The sequence below is a fragment of the Streptopelia decaocto genome (assembly GCF_964273445.1).
Source record: "Streptopelia decaocto genome assembly, chromosome: 4".
Taxonomy (NCBI): domain Eukaryota; kingdom Metazoa; phylum Chordata; class Aves; order Columbiformes; family Columbidae; genus Streptopelia; species Streptopelia decaocto.
Window position 1 is genome coordinate 22,239,243 of NC_138658.1, and position 22,619 is coordinate 22,261,861.

The window sequence follows — 22,619 nt, forward strand, 5'->3', positions numbered from 1 at the left end:
CTTCCATTATAATGCCTTTAAAATGAAGCTGAGAAAAAACATTACTGCTTGACAGTCATGTTTACAGTGAAGAAAACTGTATTTTTCATTTGGCTTCATGCCAGTACTGTAGCTCAACTGGTTTGGTAACTCCCACAGAAACCAACAACTAAAAGATTAAATACAAACTCTGAGCAGTACGTACTCCAAGTCGGTCTTTTGAAGCTATTTCTCACATTCACTCTCTAACTGCAATGCCAATGGGGTATTTCATACAGCAAAGCTTAAGGCTGAAGCCTATTTAGGGTTAGGACAAGGCTTCCATCCAGATGGCTGCACAGCCAGCGACCGCACATTATCTCTAACTACAGGACTTCTTGCCCCTCCCGTCCAGCGTTATTGCAGCCAGGATATCGTATGTAATCCTTGTATTTTTAAATCATCCGAGATAGAGTAACAGCTGAAGAAAAACAAACAGTTGTGGAAGACACACTGCAGATATAACTGAGGTTAACACCCCAAATACCTGACACAGCTTTTGTTTAATAAGAACTTTAGAAGGTCTTGTGCATTGCAATAAAAATAATGAAATAAGGTGAAGTTTTGGAGAAGTGACATAAAGTTGGACTTTAAAAAGGCACGTCCAACAGGCCTCCTCTGTAGCTCTAGCAATAAATTACTGTATAACAGAGGAATAAATAAACTACAAGCCTGACCACAAATAGCAGTCCCCATTCCTCTGGAAGCAAAGTTTTACCTGGATTTCACATAAGCAGGCCTGCATCCAAATGTTCAAAGAAAAGCCTGTAAATTCTGCAAAATCACATGTTGTTCCTCATGACTGGAAGATCTCAACACCAGCTTGCTTACCTCCCTCAATGTCAGTCCCACCTGCCTCAATAGGGACACTGGTATTGCTGCAGAGACACTGAAGAAGGCTCAGGTGCCATATTAAAATCAGTTTAACAGAGTCTTGAGCACTGTTAAGACTACAAGGCAAATTAATCTCTTTCACCCTTACTGCAGCATTGGCTTTATGATCCAGCAAAAAGACCAGACTTAACCATCTGAAAACAGCTACTGGCAGGAGACTGGGCTGAATTCAGATCTCAACAACTGGTTCCTTAGGGTCTCAGGACCCTTCATCTGTAAGACTACTGGCCACAAAGCCAAAATCTACAGACCTATGATGATTTCAGGATCAGGAATTTTTATACGATCTATAAAACACTGAACAGGTTTTCTGGTCATCTGCAGCAGTTGAGTGCTGCTGTATGTCAAATAAACAGACATTAACAGGATGTGAACTGATTGTAAATTATTTTCTGAATACAAATTAATGTGACCATCGGCTACAAATCTATGGCATTCCTGATTTTTAGGGGTCAAGTTTGAGGTTTTAGGGTACTACAAGACAGGTAAGCTAGTACATGTTTTTTTTAAAAAAATACCATAGTAAACTTACGCATACTATACAAGTTGGGTCCAGAGGGAGCTAATGTATACTCCCTTTGTTCCCAGAGAATACACATGAATTAAGTTATGGACTCCACACAGCCATACAACTATTTTTCATAGGCTCAAAATTAATAATTTTCATCAGCAAAATTGTTAAGGAAATGGGATCCTAAAATGCCAAAGAACAAAATGCTAACAAGAGTAGATAAAAGAACCCATAAATATTATGATTTAACTCAGCAGTTTTAGAGTAGTATCTTGATTGCAGAATTGTATCAGTGTTCAAATTTAGTAAATGAACAATCTAAAATGCTCTGCAAATTCATGCTGGCACACAGTGCTCTAAACCGAAATCTGAAGTTTAGAAAATTATCTGTAGTTCTACGTAGAGAACTTGTAGAGAATTACAAGATTTACAGTGATAATCCCCCAGAATCAGATTTTTTTTTTAAAAAAAGATTATATTCAGAGCTTGCCTGGTGCCTATCAAAACCCAATTATTACTTGCATAGCTAAAGACACGATATAGATGACCAAGAGCTTTATCGTATGTCAAGTTTTGCCAGAGCCAGGACCAAACTGATCCTGACCCAACAGATCTTTTATTTCATCCATGTTGCAAAACACATTTGAATTAGTAAATAGTATCGAAGACGCATTATAAGAACATATGCTATCTCTGGTGTAAAGCAGAGAACATCAGTGGAAGGGGATGGAGGTTTAAAAAAGAGTCACAGGAGAAGAATAGAAAGCAGCAATTTGAGTGTTTATACTTATGTCAAAGAAAAAAGGAAAACAATCATGATATGTACTTCAAACAAGGTAAAATTTGGGAGTATTTCAAAGTATGTATGATACTACCAGTGATCCAGGCAGTGTGAGGGTAGACAATATGCTGCAATACACACACACTTTGAATTCAGTCATCAAAATCCTCCTCCTCCCTTAAAAGCCCATTATCTTTGACCACTTTTAACAGGGTTGGCTCCGCACACCACCCCAGCGTACACCTGCGTTTCACACACTTGAGGTCCTCCATCCGGGTCCCAACCTCGCTGCCCAAGCTCTGCACCTGAGCTACAACCACCAACTCCTTCCCAACCTCAACAGTTGCCAGCTTTCTCCCTTCAACCCCATGCCCAATGCTTCAGGGCTTTTGGGCACACCCCTCCACTGCTGCCAGCCGCTCCCCTCCAACATCAACCCGCAGCACTTCACCGTGCCAGAACCACCAAAGGACCGAGCTGCCCGTCCTCCCCTTGACGCAACCGTAAAACCTTTGGACACTCTCTGAGCCCTCACCAAGCATCGGTGCTTTGTCACTTGCTTCCGCCTTTGTGTAGATAAATGCTCCATATCAAAATGCCGCTTTTTCCGCCCTTGAATCTTTTCATCATGTTTGCCTGGTGCCTTTGCCTCACTTACTTCAGTGAGCTGACATCTGTTCTCATTAGCTATTTTACTGCTACCACAAATAGTGTTTCCCTTCCCCCAAATCTGTTGTATCTTGACATATATGAAAATTTTGAGCTATCTTGGTACGTTTTTTCACTCAAGTGTCTAGCACAATGGTATGAGATTTTTCTGAGAAATTTCTAGATGATAATACAGACATTTTACAAGTATACACACACACACACACACATGCACACAAATGCATTGAATAAAGTGAAAGCACTAATGCAAACGACCTTACAGCACCATCCTGTTCTCCATACAAAGTGGATTCAGGCACACACCCTTTATTCTTCAGGAATCAACCAGGTAAGCAACCTAAAGCTTCCAAGAACCAACTACGCAGTTTGGGAAGCAAACCACTGCATTTCAGGTAGAGCTGCAGTAGATGAAGAACCTCTGAATGTGACCCCAAGCATCGTCCCATGAGCAAGAAGAAGGCACAGGTACAAATCTGAGAGACACACGCACAAGTGGATGAGTCACTGGTTTGACTGGCCAGACCGAGGGGAGGAAGCAAATGAAAAACAACCACTGAAGCAGGGGACAAGCTGTACAGGGACTTGAGAGCAAAAGATTACTTAAATTTATCATGTGAGACACACTACCAAAAGCACTTTGCTCTTGCAAAGCAGTTGCCATTCAAGGGGGGTTTTTGTAACAGCATTTAGGATATGCTGACGAGACCAAGCAGTTTGTCTAAATATACAAAGAAAGGAAGACTGCAGCTGGTGAAAAAGAAAATAAAGGTCCCGCCTTCACATAGCAAAATACATTTTAAAATCTGTTTCTAACAGCTGCAACACAGAGGAGATAGAAAGTGATAGAAAACAGTATCACTTGCCATGAGGCTGAGGAATCAGTACACAGGTAGAATTTTAAATTAATTAACAAAGCAATGAAAATTTCCTAATTTCTTATCCTCCACACCAGCAGAAGCAAACTTTTAGTGAAGAGTAAGCTCAAAGCCAACGACTGAATTCAGTAGAATGACACAGTAGCAAAACTGAAATAATGACACAGTTTAGCACTGCCAACTTCATTCACAATTGCTTAATAATTAATAAGTTACACTTTAATCTGACAGGATTGGATAGCTTAAAGACAAGGAACAAACGTACACGAAACCTGATCTATGGGTATGTCACATATTATTTGGCTTCAGCCAGACCCTGCAAAGATCCAGGCGCATCCCAAAAGGTAATTCTTGCTCTTCATTCACAGTGTATCAAAAAGGAAGGTACAGCATAGATGAAAGAAAAAGCTTCTAAAGTGCATTTTAATCTACAAAATTGTACACTGTTTTCATTGTGTTAATTTAAACATATTTTGGTTCTCTATTCTAGTTGGATTTAAACTACTAATAAAACTGACTGTTACTACATAAATATTTCCTTCTTATTTGCTTGCTTATATGACAATTTCAGAAATGTTTGCATTTTGTTTTGTTTGGAACAGATTCTAAACCACAGTGTAGTGCAATGCTGCTCCAGTACAACACTGTGAAGAACAGAAACAATATATGTGAAGCGGTTTATCCTCTTTGCCCAAATTAATACGTTATTAATTTCCAATAAAGGGAATTCTGCACTATCCCCCATCTTTCTCCAACATCTAAGCAGTCAGTTTCTCCCAACTTCTCCCATGTCACATCATTTTTTCTGCAGTAAAGTTGATCACTCTTCATCATTCCCCCAGTGGCCATAAAGAACAAGGTGTGATTCCTGTCCCCACTTTTTGTATTGAAAAACTGTTATCATGTCCTCCTTAATACGTTTCTTTCTTCTCCATGGAAACAAATTCAGTTTCTTCGACTCTTCCTTACAGATTTACGTTTTGGTTTTTGTGGTGGTGTTTTTTTGTTGTTTTTGTTTTGTTTTTTTCCTAAGCTTATTATCTTTGTTCTTCCTTGGGAAGTCTCTAGTCTGTATTCACCTTTCTTCAGGCACACAAAATGGAATTTCAGGAAGGAAGGTTCAGTTCAGATGCTAAGGAAACCTTTTCTAAATGTAAAGGTCTGTGAAAAACTGGAATAGATTCTCCAAGGGACACAGCAGAGACTTCCACACTGGAGACCTTCAAGAAGAGATGGGGGATGTGTCCATCAGGAAGGACACAGGTACCACTAAATCCTACCAACCGGCACAGGAATGTAGGTGACAATTTCATGAGGTTGCCCCATGCCCATCTCCCTGACCAACAGTACTGATAATTAGACACAGTCATCAGATCCTCACTTGCCAGCTCAGACAAGAACAGAATAATGCCTTAGTATCCAACAAGACTTGCTTACTTTTGCAAAATTTTATGTTGCTGACTCTAAATTTAATACACCATCATCATGCCACTGTGCCTCTTTCTTCACCGCCATCTCTGAACATCTGCTCTCAGGTTTTTCGTTCTTGCCCACCTCCTTTCTCAACGTAACCCTCTGCACTCCACTGAATCTGCCATCATGTTGGTTTCAAACACTAGAACTGAAGATGCTTTTGAATTCCGTTTCTCACCACAGAGGAGCATTTCCAAATCTGCAGATTTGTATATTTACTCTCTACTCTGTCATACAAATAATTAGTGAAACTGTAGGCACAGAACTGACCCTCAAGATGACATGACTTAAGATGCCCTTCCAGCACGACAGCAAACCACTAACAGCTACTTTTGGAGAAGGCTGTCTTCAAGTAATTACACACCCACTCAATGAGAAATCTTATCATATTTTCATGAGAACTCTGCATCTCCTTCTGATTACAGTTACAGCTGGAGAAACTGAGCAGTGAAATACAAACACCTACAGGGAGCTGGCACCTCACGAGAGTGCTCGCACCCATCTCGTGGACTGGAGCTGGTTCCTCTGCAGTGCGCTGGCTTTGGCACGCAGGATCCAGGACTGTGGATCCACACCACGGGGATCTACTCACAGGCAGCACAAATACAAGCAGCAAACTCACAAAAATGGCACAGAAGCCATCACAATTGCCTCTCAGAAAAATTAAGGTGAAGTTCCAGATCAAATCTTGCATATTTTGGGGTCTAACTCAATGATGAAGCTTGTTACCTACTTGTCTGATGAGTAGGATGGTGATGGTCACAGCAGTCAAAAAAGGAACTGGGGAGGGTTTGGGTAAGAGACAGGAGGAATTAATCCCTTTTCTAGCTGTGCTAATGGACAAAAGTGACAAAAGAAAGCTGAGTTATAAAGTGCATTTTTACAGGAATATTTAGGTTGTCAGGGAAAATGTCTAACACATTTGCTTGTTTCTCAGCAATCCTCAAAGTGATAATTAATTGAAAAATAACAGTTTCATAGGGGTACTCCTCCCTGTGTGGGAACAACTTTTACCAAACGCCAATTAGTGGTTTCCTGTTAAAATCAAATCAAGCTGTTTTTGATAGAGCTTTTTAATGAGAAATGGCTAAAGTTTGTTTCATATAAAATCCCAAATAACATAATACAGTCTTGCAGCTAACATTTTTGGTATATAAAACTCCCTCTTGTGCTTCTTCATTAATTTCAAAAGAAATGTATTTACTAAATATTTAAATCATTCGATAAACAAAGCCTTAAAAAAAGCTTACAAAAGAAAATTATAATGTTGATGAAAGCCAATCTTAATCAGTCCTTTTCAGATGCTCCCAAAACTCACATTTTACTGATTATTTATTCATTCTTCAAATGCATGGCAAATTCAATGATTTTTGAGCTAAGCGTTGTCTACTAAATGCATCAGTAGTTTTGACTATTCATCAAATAGATTTAAAGACTAGCAGTAAAACAACAACAAATGCAAAGATTAGGTCACCTAGGGTTCCGGATTTGTCTGCTACAATGCTAACACACCTGAAGCAACAAAAGATCAGAAGCTTGAGCTGTTATCACTGGTAATAATTTGGGTAAAAACAAAGTTAGGGAAACTTTGGAGAACAGATTTTGAAATCTCCCACTGTACCAGACTGAATGCTCTTGGCTATGATCACTGGTTTCTGCCTTGTGCCAAGCGACAACCTTCCTCCCAAGACACCCATTCCCGTCCAACCTTCTGCAGGCATTCCTCATCCAAGCCTTCTCTCCTGCTTTTATTTGGGTTGATACCCAATGCTAAGCCTGTTCCGCGATTTACATGCCCTTCATCTTCATCATAAAACTAAGCCACCTCAATTGCCCCTGATACAGTCTTATATACATCTACTGCGTGTGAAATTTCCTCTTTGCATTTACATTGGAGACACAAGTACTCAACAAGCTTTTCAGAGTTTTTCAAAAGCATCAATAAGCAAACTCTGCTGCAGCACCTCTTATCCTGGATCTTGAGTGCTCATGCTTCCACTCAATGTTAAAGAGCCTGCCACGCTCGAAATGCTTTATTTTCTTCCTGCACTACTATTACTAGAACTCAGCTCCGTAGCTGCTGCACTTCCCTCTCCGGTCTTTCTGGTTAATGTCATTCAATGTACCAAATCTGCACTTGTACTCCCCTCAAGTAACAAAAATTTTGAGATACTTTATCTCCTCACCTGTATAATTTCCATATTCCTAGTTTTTAATAACTCAGATTTCTTTCAAATTACCTTATTTCTAATACATTCAAAGCTGCTGGTCTGTCCCTCATCTTCTAGAAATCATCTAGCCCACTTCACAGAACAGCAGTACTATCTGTGAACTACAAGCTGGCTGCTCATCTTCTGCAGTCACCTCAGCTATATTTTTCATCATCCAGTTTATTAGTCATTAAAAAAAAAAAAAAGAATATAACTATGTTAATGGCCTGCTTTAATAAATCACCCTGAACATTAGTGAAACACCCTGTATGTGATATTAACCACTTTTCCAAGGAAAAGGCAACTCTGCAATATTACCCACGTTATGATCTGAATCAAGAGACTGACTATCTCTCTGCAACTGACAGTGTGGCACATTTCTAAATTCTCCTGAAATTGAAATTGTTGTGTGTGAAACACCAGTAATGACCAAAATTGACACATGCCTCTCTACAAGGGTGTCTAAATGGCATGCCTGATTGCACTTGGTCCATGTACAGACCCAGAAGCCATACGTGAGTTTCCTCAGCTTGCCCTTCCCAGTATGACAACCACGTGGTTCTGAAGGCAGGAGAGTTGCTCCTCATCAGTATCTCCCCTGCTCCCTAATCCTTTTACTGTCCATTTGGGGTGGACTGGTCGGGTGAGTGTATATTCTACAGTCTTCCTCCTCTTGCACCTTCTGCAGGGCTATTAGGCAGGTAAGAAAACTTCACAGTATCACAGTATGTTTGGGATTGGAAGGGACCTCAAAAGATCATCTAGTCCAATCCCCCTGCTGGAGCAGGAACACCTAGGTGAGGTTGCACAGGAACACGTCCAGGCGGGTTTTGAATGTCTCCAGAGAAGGAGACTCCACAACCTCCATGGGCAGCCTGTTCCAGTGCTCTGTCACCCTCACTGAGAAGAAGTTTCTTCTCAAATTTAAGTGGAATCTCTTGTGTTCCAGCTTGATCCCATTACCCCTTGTCCTATCATTGTTTGCCACTGAGAAGAGCCTGGCTCCATCCTTGTGGCACTGACCCTTGATATATTTATAAACACTAATAAGGTCACCCCTCAGTCTCCTCTTCTCCAAACTAAAGAGACCCAGCTCCCTCAGCCTTTCTTCATAAGGGAGGTGCTCCACTCCCTTAATCATCTTTGTTGCCCTGCGCTGGACCCTCTCCAGCAGTTCCCTGTCCTTCCATTACTGAAACATTACAGCACTGGAGGGAAGCAGGATAACTGATGGCAAAGAATCACAAAAGCACTCAGATCACCACTACCCCTTTGCAGGAAGGTGTGTGATACTGAGTGGCTCAGGAATGCTCCACCCAGCGCCTTCACCCTGCCCTCCTCTTGGTTAAACATCACTTTCTTGCCTGTTGTGTATTTCTAAGGCTTAAATGTGCTCAACATTTCCTTCATAATCTGCCATGGGTTGTTCCTTCTACTAACATCGAACTCCAAAGTCTGCTTATTGGGCCAGGTATCCTTGCCACTTCTCATACCTGTTTGAGCAAAACATACTAAAAATGGAAATGAATGCACTTGGGAATTGGTGGGAAAAAAAAAAAAAAAAAAAGAAGGAAACAAAATTCAAAACAAAATACAAGTTACTAAGGTAATTCTGAAGCAAAGTACATATGTAAGGACAAGGGGAAAGAACAGTTTTGTGTACTAAGGCACAATCTGTGATCAACTAAATTTTCCTTGTGACATTACTAGAGTAAACCACAGCTCTAGAGTCAATTTAAAACCTGTGAAATGCCAAAGTAGCAGACTTCAAAAAAGCAACACAATGTCAGAAGAAAAAGCACACGACTTGCATAGTCTTAGCATCACTGCTTCTTCAAGACATACTGTCACAGAGAGGACAGAGATCCAGAATAGCTCATTCAATGAAGATCAGTGATGTCAAATGTAAAAAGTATTTTTGCACATGGAAATAAAATTTTCATAGTTTTTTGATTTGCACACAAATTATCTAGCATAACTACACTTGCCTAACATTAATCATGGTCTGCAAGAGACCTGAGACAGTTGCATGAACCACTCTCTTGCACGGAATAGAACCAATTGTACCCTCATCACTTCTGACAAATATTTGTCTTTTCTGATATTTAAGATGTCCAATGACAGACTCCACATCTTCCCCAGATTATCTATTTGAGTGCTTCCCTGGCCTTACGTTAACAGATACTCTACTTTTCCACTTCACCACTTGTTGCTCATTACTTCTTGTCCTGCTTGTCAGACGTGGAAAGCAGATCACCTTTTTCTCTTTACCGATGCTTGTTGCTGAAGCAACACTAATTGTCTAACTAATGAGAGTTTTAACAAAAACCACTATTCTGCACAGTGAGCCTGTCATGCTTTGGTCAAGGTTGTGTCAGACATGGCAAGTAAAATCTTCACATCCTTTCACTCAGGTGGAATCTCTCTGAAGCAAGGGCTCAGCAGAAGCTAAAAGGACAAGTTCTTCCTGCTTCTACAGCTTCTTGTGGTGGTGGGGAAGTGAGCAACAGAGAAGTGAGCATGACAGACCACAAGGGCTGATTTCCCAAGGGCTCTGATGATAACTAGCAGCTCTGGAAAGAAGATTTGGAGACACAGACATGCTTTCATGGCAGGGACTGCCTTTTACTACTGCGAAGATTAAAAAGGATACAGACCTAGAACACTGTGGAAGGAAGCATGATTGATTCAGGAAAAAAATCACCAAGAGCTGCACGTAATGAATTTTGGAAATGCAGAAGCACTCTAGTCTGCTTCAGTATGATAACTCAAAATAATGAACAGAGGTGTTAAGGGCTTGGTACTTTTTATGAATCTTTAAGAGTAACAAAGATAAACAGCAACTCATTTCAGGATCCTCAGGAAAAGAGGTTGTTAAATGTAAATGCTCCACAAGACAGAGAAGTGCTGTACTAGGACACTAAGGAAAAAGGAGGGTCATACCCTTGGTCCTGGGATGTCAAGAGGCCACAAACACCATCTAAACCCTGGGAGCATCCTGGAGGTGAGAGATGGAGCTGTAATAAGAAACTGCAAAACTTAAAAACTCATGGGCACTGCACAGGGGATCCACAGAAGTCAGCCAGCCAGCGCCTGCCAGAGGGCATCCAAGCAAGAGCCACTCCCGTGCTGCAGTGGTATCACCTAACAGCAGCCCAAACCAGACAATCCCCCCACCCCGAGCCTGCACACACGGTGCTGCCATGTGAGATGGGGCAGGCTGGGACACGTACTCCCAGCAGGAGCCCAGAAAAGTCTCAGCTCCTTTGCAAAGCTGGCAACTGAGGGGGTTACACCGTGAATGGTACAATGGAGCATCCAAGCAGATCAACAGGGAAGTCTGGAGTTGGGCAGACCCCTGCTGAAAGCCTGAAAGGCTGTTCCTGGGGGAAACACAAACACTGCTGGCAGCTGAGCACTCGTCAGAAGGGAGAAACCAGCAAAACTCAAAAAAAAAACCAAAGGAGGGCTGAGGACAGGAACCTGAATAGAAGTTTGATTAAGGATTGTTGCAAGAGAGCTGTGTGGTTATGGACTACAGCAGTGTACCTTCGTGAGCTGCTGTCACATCTGAAACAAAAACAGCTAAATACAAAGTACAAGAACACACTTTCAGTACTGTTTTCGAATTGATGCCCGAGGGATTACCTTGACATTACCAGCCCTCTTCAAAATTCTGCATTTTTAATCATCATTCCCAAATAGACTCCTCATCGCTGTGGCAAATGACTGCTCTGATAGTTACCTACAATACTCTAGAGGATAGTTCAGTTGAAAAGTTAGAGGGTCACATCAAGAGCAGTATCTTGTAACAGGGAGGAAGACAGATGCAAAAGTAGGGAAAGTTAACTGTTGAACAAACTGGTTCCTAAAAGATCCCAAACAGCAGGACTGACTTTTTTTTTTTTTTTTTTTTTCCTTTTTAAATATATATTCACGAGGTGTGCGGCAGGGGTGCAGAAACAGCAGCACCTTAAACACAGCTGGCCCTTACTGAGGCAGAGGGATGTTTTCTTCTGAAGAGTCACGAATGCCATGCAGCGACGTGAATTTCCCTGCTGATCCCTCTTAAGAGTACACCCACCAGACAATTTGGGAGACCTAACAAAATCACAGCACAAGGTAGCGTGGTTGCAGGAGAAATTTAGGCTGGATATTAGAAAGAAATTCTTTACAGAGAGAGTGGTCAGGCATTGGAATGGCCTGCCCAGGGAGGTGGTGGACTCACCGTCCCTGGAGGTTTTTAAACTGAGAGTAGACATGGCACTTAGTGCCATGATCTAGTAAACGGACTAGAGTTGGACCAAGGGTTGGACTCGATGATCTCTGAGGTCTTTTCCAACCCAGTCGATTCTGTGATTCTGTGATCTTAATGTTACATTGCTCACTTAGGATCAATACATCATGCCTACAAATAAAAGCAGGCACATCAATGGTTCACTTCTCTGCTAAGAGAAAGCACAGGTTTTAACACAATCTCATAACTTGATGGATTTCTATCTCACACAAATGTTTTCCGAAACCATCACACGTAGAAAAATAAGAATGATTTTTGAAACGATACTAATGATAACCTAGACATTCGTAGGTACCACAACTAAGTTGTCCAGCTAAAACATGAAAAATAAAATGACAACATGAGGTTTCGCTTCACAAAACCCATAAATAACTTTAATACACTGCTATAAACAGGTAAAAGTCTGTTGGAAGAACTCACACAGACCCAGCTGAATGTTCAAGTTAAGAAAAAAGAAATTTACTAGATTCCCTCAAAAGAAAATGCTACATAATACATGTAAATAAAAATGCAGTTAAAGTTAATGGGCATTTCAAAATATTTTGCAGCTAAAGTTTAAATAAAAAATAAAAGCCATACACGTACCCCAAATTGTTTTTGGTTCTTACACACAGGTTCTTTTTTTTAAATTCCTTTTCAAATTTATGAAATCTTTAGGAGTAAAAAGTTGGTAGTAATTTTTAAAGAAAACCAAGAGGATACATTTTTGCTGGTTTTAAGTTTTTTTAGTTTTCAGTTTTCTAATACTTGTGATTTTTTTTTTCTCTTCCTTTTCTCTCTATCACTTTATTTTTTCTCAAGGAGATAGGAACAATGATAATATAAACCACACAAGCTGCAGTAACTGAAAATAATACCAGAGTTTTAAATAAATACTAGTATGAGTTATTAAACAGAAAATGGAAAGCTAGGCAAAAAGGTGAAGTACTGTATCTTATTACTGATTCTCGCACTTAATCTATTTTTCAGATTATTGAACTATTTTAATGTATAAAAAATAAGGATAACTGCAAGTGAAGCCTACAAATCACATCTTGTGCATGAAACATCTTACATATGTAAATGTATGCAAACCCAAGACTCGAATATCACAGGCAGTCTCTGCAGACAGAGTGATGAACTATGTCATTTGCAAGGTGAAATCCGTTTGATTTCCCTTCAATACCTGAAGGGTATTTCAGCAACCTGCATCTCACTGCTGCGGGAGATCAGTACTGGGAAGTCCCACCAGTGTTTTATATGGGAGCTGAGGCAGGAAAGGATTGCAGCCCTACACGGTACAGACCTCTCCACACCTTTTTGTCCCCTTAGCACTTATGTCACATCACAATGCAGAAGAGGGACCTTCTCTGATCACACAGCAATAGAGGGAGGGATGCCTGGTCACTAGAATCACAGGAGTCTTTTGATTGGAAAAGATCCTCAAGATCATCGAGTCCAACCATAACCTAACACTGGCACCAAACCATGTCCCTGAGAACCTTGTCTACACGTCTTTTAAACACCTCCAGCGATGGTGATTCCACCACTTCCCTGGGCAGTCTGTTCCAATGCCTGACAATCCTTTCCATGAAGAATTTTTTCATAATATCCAATCTAAACCTCCCCTGGCACAACTTGAGGCCATTTCCTCTTGTCCTATTGCTTTTTACACAGGAGAAGAGACCAACCCCCTCCACACTACAATCTCCTTTCAGGTAGTTATAGACAGTGATAAGGTCTCCCCTCAGCCTCCTTTTCTTCAGGCTAAACATCCCGAGTTCCCTCAGTTGCCTCTCATAAGACTTGTGCTCCAGGTCCCTCACCAGCTTCGTCACCCTCCTCTGAACTCTCTTGAGCACCTCCATGTGTTTCTTGTAGTGAGGGGCCCAAAACTGAACACAGGATTTGAGATGCAGACTCACCAGTGCCGAGTACGGGGTACAATCATTGCCCTGGTCCCTCACCATCACCCCCCGGTGCTGCCATGGGGACAGACACAACTCGGGAACAAGCAGCATTAGGTGGGAGTTAAATGAAAATGTCTCGTGCGGAAGTGAGAGATTCAACAAATCCGATCACAGCGTATGCTGGGAGAAACTTCAGAAATCATGCAGTCGTTCTGGTCCATAATTAACTGAAAATTAATTACAGAATCTTGAAAAGAGCATAAACCAAAAATGGGCCAGCATACCTTCATGGTACAGTTGCTCACTCTGAATCTCTTCCAATAATTAAGTCTAGCATATGGAACTGGAGTTTAAAAAAAAACCAAACCAAAACAACAAACAAACTATGGTTCCCAAAAAAAGTTTTGGAGTCCTATTTGCCGAAGGGATACGTCTCTCTGCAGTGCACATGTAACTTTCTAGAAGTGAGGGGGATGAATTAATGTGACATTTGGCAACTTCAGCTTTGCAGAAATTACAGGCTGCAGATGCTTCTTACAAAATCAAAACAAAAACTGAGAAAAGAACATAATTAGGTAAATTATTTGCTGACTTGATGAATAATTTTTTAAAGATTATTAGAGGATATAAGAGCTTGGAAAATGCTCCAGTTTTCCAACAAGCAAAAGGAGGAGGTAAGCAATAAAACTGCCAAATTAATTCGGTTGAGCATTCATAGAAAGGTGTATTTTGTATCACTGAATTACACATATTTTTTTAAAGGTGCTTAAAGTATGGCATGCTGCCACACATCAAAATATTATTTTTTGGGGAAAAAAATGGTAGCATGCTGGGAAATAGAAGATACGCAATCAAAACAAACCTGTAACACTTTGACACAGTGAACAAAAAAAAGAGAACATTTTAAAAATACTGAGAAAGAGTGCAACCAAAAGAAAAACAAACAAACAAACAAAACAAAACCAAAAAGATTCAGTAGATTAATCAGATTGTATAAAAATGTGCTGCAGGGAACACAAAAACCTTCTTTCTGAATTCCAGTTTTCCACTACAGAGATTAAAATCTTCAGTAACAGTAGGAAAATGATCACAAACTTTAAAATTACAACATGTTTTCTCTTTGCTTTATAAATGCCCTGTTGCAGTAACTGGGAGGACCTGGGGGGCAGCCTGGGGTCTTTCACTCCCATCTGCAGACTGGGAAAGCTGCAAACAAGTAAAGTTATTTTCCAGCTCCTAAGAGACAGAACCTCGTTCCCTGTGGCAACATTTATTCAAGATCAACTGGAGGGTGTTTTGTGTGGTTTTTTGTTTGTTTGTTTTTTAATAAGGGGCTAAAACATCATAATTATGTGCAAGTGGAAAAGAACTGTCCGTGGGTTCAGGAACTTGCACACACTTCAGCCCAGGCTTACACTTATGACTCTTTTGCACATCATGTTACTCTATTTCTCACAAACCAAACTCATCAGACATCTCTGGTGCAGTGTGTTTTCTGTGTTTACCTTTGCTTCCATTTGGATGGTGAGAGCTTAAATTAGATCTACTGCACAAAGGGCACAGCACTGTGCAGTGTGACTTGGCTATGGAGAGTACTATGCTGCAAACAGGATTTAAACTAAATCGCATTTATAAATTCAATTTCCACCAGCTCTTTACTGATTACAACGTCTAACAAAATACTTGCACATTTTGCCTAGAAGTCCAAATTAGAAATTGGTAAAAGTCCATTTTTCTTGGAGTAATGTGTATTCTTGGCAAAACTAGTCTGACCACATGAAACTATAAGCTACAATGTATCTTCCTAATAAATTGAACATGCTCAGCCTATTCAAGCTAATTACGAAAAAATATTATTTAATACCAAATCTTGGAAACTTATACGAAGATAAAATGACTGTTTTCAAATACACATTAACATCTCTTCTTGTCATTTCCACCTCTTTCTTTGTGATCATCTCCACCATGTCAGAAATACCCTGCAACAGCACACAGAACTTCCCAAAATTAAGTCTGAGACGCTGTGCTGCTCCTCCTTGGATGCCCAATGCTCAGCTCACTGCTGGGGAAGGACAGCCTCAGCAGCAAACGGCCTTAAGTTACCAAAACTTCCTGCCAGACCTGGGCTGGCTCAAGGGCTGGAATGTCCATCAGCTTAATTTGGCAGCCCTTGGGGCCCTTTAAATAGGAATCCTGTCTGTGGGCTGCAGGCGCTTTACCCCTCTCCAGCGGTCCTGCCTGCTGTCTCCAACGTGGCTGTATTCTCCCGAACCACACAACTCACTGTCTTCCATTGACATCCAGAGATGTTCCCCTGCCATCTCCTTCATGGTAACGATGGAAGAACCTTTTTATGGCACTTTAGCTCCTTTAGGTGGCACAAATGGATCAAATCAAGAACAAGAATTTCATCTTAGTTTCTCTTCGTGAAGAAAGTCACCAGAACAGCTAAACCACAAAGCTCAACCGCACATCAGTGGTACACTGCTGAGACAGACTTGGCCTTCTAGGTCATTAAATGCAGATCACTAATTACAATTTGCAGCAGACTACCAAGCTCCAACACAAGGGAAGACTTTTCAATGCATTCCTCATTTGCAGCATTCTGAGCAATGAAAAACAAAACAAACCAACCAAACAAAAAGGCAATTCCCTCAAGCAAAGTTTACCCCCTCCCTTGTTTTTTCGTAGACTACGCTGTATGAACACATCCACTGAAATGCACCAGGAGAGCGCAGTGACGAACTCATGACATTGCAGACAAAGTGTCACGTGTTGCTGTTTCTACAGGTCATCAAGTCGGAGGGCAGCCCTGTGTTTTGCGGGGGTGCTAAGCACGCACGCCCACCCAGGAAGGCAGGTTTGCCGGAGCCCTGCCAGCGCTGCGCTGGGCACAGTGGCCGAGGATGCACCAGCTGCAAAACTGCCAGCGCTCTGTGGAGATGGGCTTCCTGCTCCTCGCATGTTTTCAGCACCTTTCTTTGGGAAGAAGGAACTACTACTGTGGAGCTCCCATTTCATCAAAGCAAGCTGCCATTCTGCTGCCCTTGCTAGATGCAACAGCATAGAGCAAAATCAAGGGAAAGCTGTGAGCTCCTTGCATGATACAATCTGGCCCCATTTTCTTTTGGGAAGCAGAAAGAAGGGGCCTAAGGGGCAATGCAACATCTCAAAATTGAGAAAAGGGGGTGAAAGAGGTCTTAACAGGGCTATTCTCTACAAAAAAAAGTAAGGAGGGGCTTGCTTGAGTATTTCTGCCAGGATACAAGACAGAAAAAGAAGTCTGAGAGTCAGAAAAAGGTATCGGGCAGGAACCAGGATTTTGCATATAACCCGTGAAAGATGAGCAGCTAAATCTGTCTGTAAAACTAAACTAAGCTACTAGGAGAATAGGTCCCGGGGGATAAAAACCAAATCACGAGATAAGAAATTATTTGGAGGAATTAACATGACTATGTTATAATTTTCTGGAACAGTGAAAACAGTCGAGGGGAAGGGTCACTGTGCATCAGGGAAAGGACCCACAGGAGTATCTAAATTGCCATTCACGGACAACATAATAAAGCTAAGAGAGGTGGGAAAAAGTTATTTGTAACATGATTTGCTCAGGAGATGACTTGAAACAAGACGCCTACTGAAGCACAGCCAGAATTGTGTGGACACTGCAACTGAAGAATTAGAACAACAAAAAGAAACTATCGTAAGTTTTGTTGTCATGCTGTTTTCAAAATATTTTTATAATTATTAAGAAAAAGTTTTGCCCTTTTTTTTATTAGTACACTAATAATGGAGTAACATCATCAAAGCTATTGCATATCTAAAAGGTTGCAGAAATAAATCAATATAAAAGTAAAATAAACAACAAAAAACGTTGAGAGATTTCACCATGTGTGAATTTGCTTTCATGATGGCATAAAATATTTCTGGGTATTCAGGAGAATGCTCATCACCCAGAAAATAAGCATGCAATACTTGAAACCTTAACACTTTAAGCTGTATGAGATTCCACTAAAATTACTGTCATCATAAAACACCCACTTTTCTTTTTTCTGAGGCATAAAATACCTATCTCCAAAACCTGATTTAGAATGACAATAGAGTTTATTAGCTATTAAGAACTTCTTCAGGATAATTCCACCTTAAACTTTTGAGATTATGCAGCTGCCAGATCTATAAAAAGGCTGCACATTCCCAATGTTTCTGCCTAATCAAATTAAGAGACCAAGCTATTAATATTCTGCTTACCTCCTAAATTCATTCCAGCTTGCAGACATTTCTGCAATCGACAGGCTGGGCAGTTCTTCCTTCGAATCTTATCAATTATGCAGTCATTCCTTCCCGCACACAGGTAATTGTGCTGTCCTGAATGAATCAAAACCAAAACACATTATTAGAGGATGTATTAAAATAATTCCAATTTCATCTTCTCTGCTGTTTTGCAGGCATTTCGAGTTTCTTATTAATGCAGACATTCCCAATCCCAGGCTTAGCCTTCCCAGTCATCTTGGTGACTTGTCATGGGCCTTCCGATGAGCCTCTCATATGTTTCATTTGGGCAAGAGCTTTGGTGTGTCACTCACAAGAGAGATCTCATTACTTTTTTCCTAAGCAGGGCTGGAATTTTTCTTTTTGCATAAACCAAACTATTGGTTTGAGCTTTTTCAAATCTTCTTACATGTTCTGTGTCACAAAACAGTCTGATAACTCTTAGTTTTAGTACAAAACCAAGGGCCATTCTCATGCTACAGAAGTTCACAACCTAAAGCAGAGTAGAGGTTAACTTTCCCAATATACTCCACTCTTCAACCAGTTCAAAATGCTTGATTTCTGATCTCATCAGTTACTTCTATATAGCATAAGGTTTCTGAAGGGTTTACTAAAACAGGCTTAAATCAAAACCACGTTACTTCAGTTCTGTAAAGCCCCACAGAAGCACTCCTCAGGAGACAGCAGGTATTTAACATACAACATTTAGCAGAAAGGAAATACATGGCAACCAGAGAAATAAGCTGGCATTTGACAAACTGAAGACTCAAAAGGCGTTTTGCTTTGTGGGAAGAATGTAGGTAGAACAAACGGATGCAGTGTATCAGATGAGGACATTACCACGCGGACTTTTCAAAGTAAGGTGCTTGAATTTGATGTGGAAGAATAAAGGAAACCACGAGGGGTTGGTGCAGCACGACATAAAAAGTGACAGAAGATTATTTTAGCTGCCTCCATCCTGAGGTGGCACATGGGGACCTAGGGCAGCCAGAACAAACAGATTTTGGAGCTGATGTGACAAAAAGCGATGCAGAAGGTTTCCAGAGGATGGATGAAAGGAAAGGACACAGCGCACAGAAGCACAACAGACTGTAAGACAAGCCGCAGGATTTGCCAGTGTGCAAAGTTCAATAAAACAGTCCCATCTAAAATGCAACAGCACGTAGCAGGTGCTGCAAGAACTACAGAGTCTCAGGGATGGGCGTTTTAGAAGTGAAGAAAGAAACTCGTTACTCCATAAACTAAACACAAGTTTGTAACAAAGATGTCTGAAATGCAAGGTAGAGGAAAATAGTTCAGATTGCAAACGCAGTAAGACCAACTGGCAACTAAGCAAGAAGACTCCAAAGCAGGTCATAAACAAAGCCAGCAAGATGTGTGGAAACTCCAGAGTTGTACAAATAACACTAATGTTGATGCCAAAAACCAAAAGGAGCACCAGCCATGGGTGGTGCAGGGCTGGGCTGAGCCGCAGAGCTGCACCAAAACGCACTGGAAGGCGGCGTGTGAGGGGAGCGGGAGCAAAGACACAAGTTTGGTAAGAGGACAGAGGTATAAAATACGTTTACCAAGATATTTTCCACAATACACATGTGCTTCCTTGAGGAAACAAAAAGTTAATATTCATGGGACACAGGAGACCTGGCTTCTATTTTGGGGACTTTCAGGAATTGGCCTTAAAATTTCAAAAAAGTCATTTTCTACCTCTGCATCTGACCTCCTTTCACCCTTACCCAACATTATCTATTTAGACAGTGAACTGAAGTTCAGGCTGTTCCTTGCATCTCTTCACTGAGCATCTCGCACAAAGAGAACTGATCTCATTTGAGTAAGCGAAGTGTTACTGTAACATCACAAAGATAGATATCATCATTTAGATAATGCTTTAGATGTGTAAACAACAAGCAGATGGGCAAATAAGTTTGGTTGTATTTTTTTCTTTTTTAAGGGACCTTACCTAGCACAGTGACACAGATGAAAAACAATAAAACTTAACCAAAATAATTCATAAATATGAGCTCAATAATTAGGTCAGACATAAAATCAAGTTGTACAATATAGTGACAGCATCAGTATCTATCAGCTGGTCATTAAGTAGGGCTGCTGAACAATAAAAAGATAAAATTCTCAACTGATCACAAAATTAAAACCTGCTTATCACACAATGTTTATTTTATGATACAATCTACACAAAAAACCTGATACAAAAGAGAAAAGTCAACTTAATTCCTCTTTACATTTTTAATCTGTCCTGACTTGAAGACATCTCCTTAAGAAAGGTCATGCAGATAGCATGGAATTAAAGTAGAAAACACAAGTGTTTAAAAAAACATACTGTACAGTAAAAAGATGGTTTATATGCCATTACAAGTACTGGTATGCTACCCTTCTGTGGAGAGAGGGGGAAAATTCTTTTCTCCTAGGAAAGCAAGTACAATCGCTCAGTGCTCACACATCCTTTGTACATCACAGACTACTGCAATCCCATTTTTAGGCTTCCACAGGCGGGTGCAAGCTATTAATACGACAAGTCAGCTCTAATGCTGCAAAATGAACCCCACTGCAGGATTACCCAGTTTGCTCCATGAAACTGTACACCTCTTAAGTCAACATTTTTCACTACTGCTTTCAGAAGCTAATGGGTTTAATAAAAAGAGGTTAACATTTCTGTACTCTCAGATAATTACTTTGGTTACATTCTTAAATATTGTGGAAGTGTTTACCTGATTCCATCACTGTCACACTGACTTCCTAAGAAATATTCCCACTACAGCAGAATACTTCTGTAAGTCACCCTTCAGATGGTTTAGGTAGTCAGCAGTTATTACCTTCTAGCCTATTATCACCTATTTTAGATAAATAATTTCAGAAAACGTAACTTAGTAAAAGTTCATCAATTTTTGAATCATGCGTCTCTTAATACTAATGTATGACATAGAATCTGTAAGCAGTTTTTCTAGTAAGCACGGCAAAAGTTTTTCTAAAGAGTGAATGTCTTGTCATTTATTTCATTTCTAAAAAATTAAATAACCATGGTCATCTTAAAGCTTACAGTAGTGCAAGTAATTTGAAAAACCTTAAAACACAGAATAGATCACCATTCAGGCAAACTCTCTATGCAGAGTACAGCTATGAAATACCAAAGAACAGTTTTTCAGTTAAAAAATGTATTTTATCATATATGATAATAAAATGCTTCAGCTTTCCATGCAAATATGGTACATTTCAAATAAAGCCAATTTTGTAAAATAACTTCATAAAGCAAAGACACTAATAATGAATCAGTACCTTCCATTTGTTTAGCATGAGCCTCACTCATGCCCCTTAACTCTGGAACAAAACCAAAAACCTACACATCTGAAATGGATGTGGCTCTCAAGACCTCCAGGGCTCTTCAGGATCTCAACAAGGTGATGGAGACCATCCCACAAGGAGGCTGATGTTGTGGTGCTAGATCTCTAACTCTTTCAAGACACTTTTCAATCTGCTTGTGTAGTTTGTGTTTAGCTTAATCCAGTTCTTTTTATCCAGTTTAATCACACACAAGTGGGCTGTAAAGTGGCAGATATCTCCCATGTGCTAATGCATTAAGATGAAAGTAATTTTTACATATGCCATCATTAAGTGCACTTACACAAGGTAATTCCTGTTCCATCTAAAATACAGAGTTACAACAGACATCAGGAAGATTTCCTGTTGTAAATTAATAATTAATAGGTACTACACAGTTACATACTAAGAAGACATAGAGATCCGTTCTATTCACAGCAGAGCTAGAGGAATACTTAGGTTTGCACTTTCCAGGTTATTGTGTCACTACGTCACAGAATGACACATACAACTGCACACACAAAAATACTTTGCAGGTGAGATAGTTGGAAACATTCAAGACTCTTTAGTTCTCTGAATAAAGCTGTTCTTATTTGGCGTATGAATTACTGCCAAAATGAGACTGCAGCAGAAACCTGTGGTAGAAGTTGTGCCTTTCCCCATTTTAAAACTCCAACACAATGATTGAGCCACTGGTCTCAAAAACTGACTTGCAGAGATGAGCTCATGTAGGTGTGTGGAGCTGCTGCACTCTGCAAGGGGCTGCGAGACTTCCAGACATGTACGTCTGCAACAGGGATGAGGCAGAGGTACTTCTTGACAGTAATATTTCTGTTACTGTCTAAGGCAAAATTAGAAAATTACAGAAATTTCTGAAATATTCCACATTTTCTCTTCTGCGTAACAATATTTTTCCACCAGTTTCTGAAGCCTAAGTCAGGAACTGCAAATCATTAATGAGACTTCTGCATTTCTGCTCCCTTGTTAAAATAGTAACTACTATGATCAAATGTTAAATTTTGTAAGGAAAAAAAAGCATAATGCTGGAAGAGGATCCAAAGACTCTTTAATTTGAGCCCACTCATGGAAGCATGACAAGACTAGCTTAACAGTTTGCGTAGGGCTTGTTGGACTATTTTTCCCCCTTTCTTTAAATCTGTGTTAAAACCTGAAAAAAGGTATTCTGCAACTTCCCTACAAGCCATGTGATTAGGCTAGTGATCAGCTAACCTCTAAGTTGCATTTTTTCCCTTTGCATTTAACCTAAATGGGAGTATTTTTGCAACTGAAATAGATGTTAGTGCTTCCGCTAAGACAGAATAATAGATCGCCAGCTTCTTTATAACAATCTCATGCCTATCAAAAGATTTATGTTCCCTATTTCTTTGCTAGACTAAACAAATCCA

General features: G+C 40.3%; 1 protein-coding gene across 3 annotated transcripts in view; it reads right to left on the reverse strand.

The window, feature by feature from the left end:
- NR3C2 (nuclear receptor subfamily 3 group C member 2) overlaps positions 1 to 22,619 on the reverse strand; it is a 204,189-nt gene that overhangs the window by 36,751 nt on the left and 144,819 nt on the right. For all 3 annotated transcript variants that reach the window (XM_082050436.1, XM_082050435.1, XM_082050434.1), the window contains one exon: positions 17,863 to 17,979. In XM_082050436.1, coding sequence (XP_081906562.1) covers positions 17,863 to 17,979 — 117 coding nt within the window. The remainder of the gene's footprint in view (positions 1 to 17,862; positions 17,980 to 22,619) is intronic.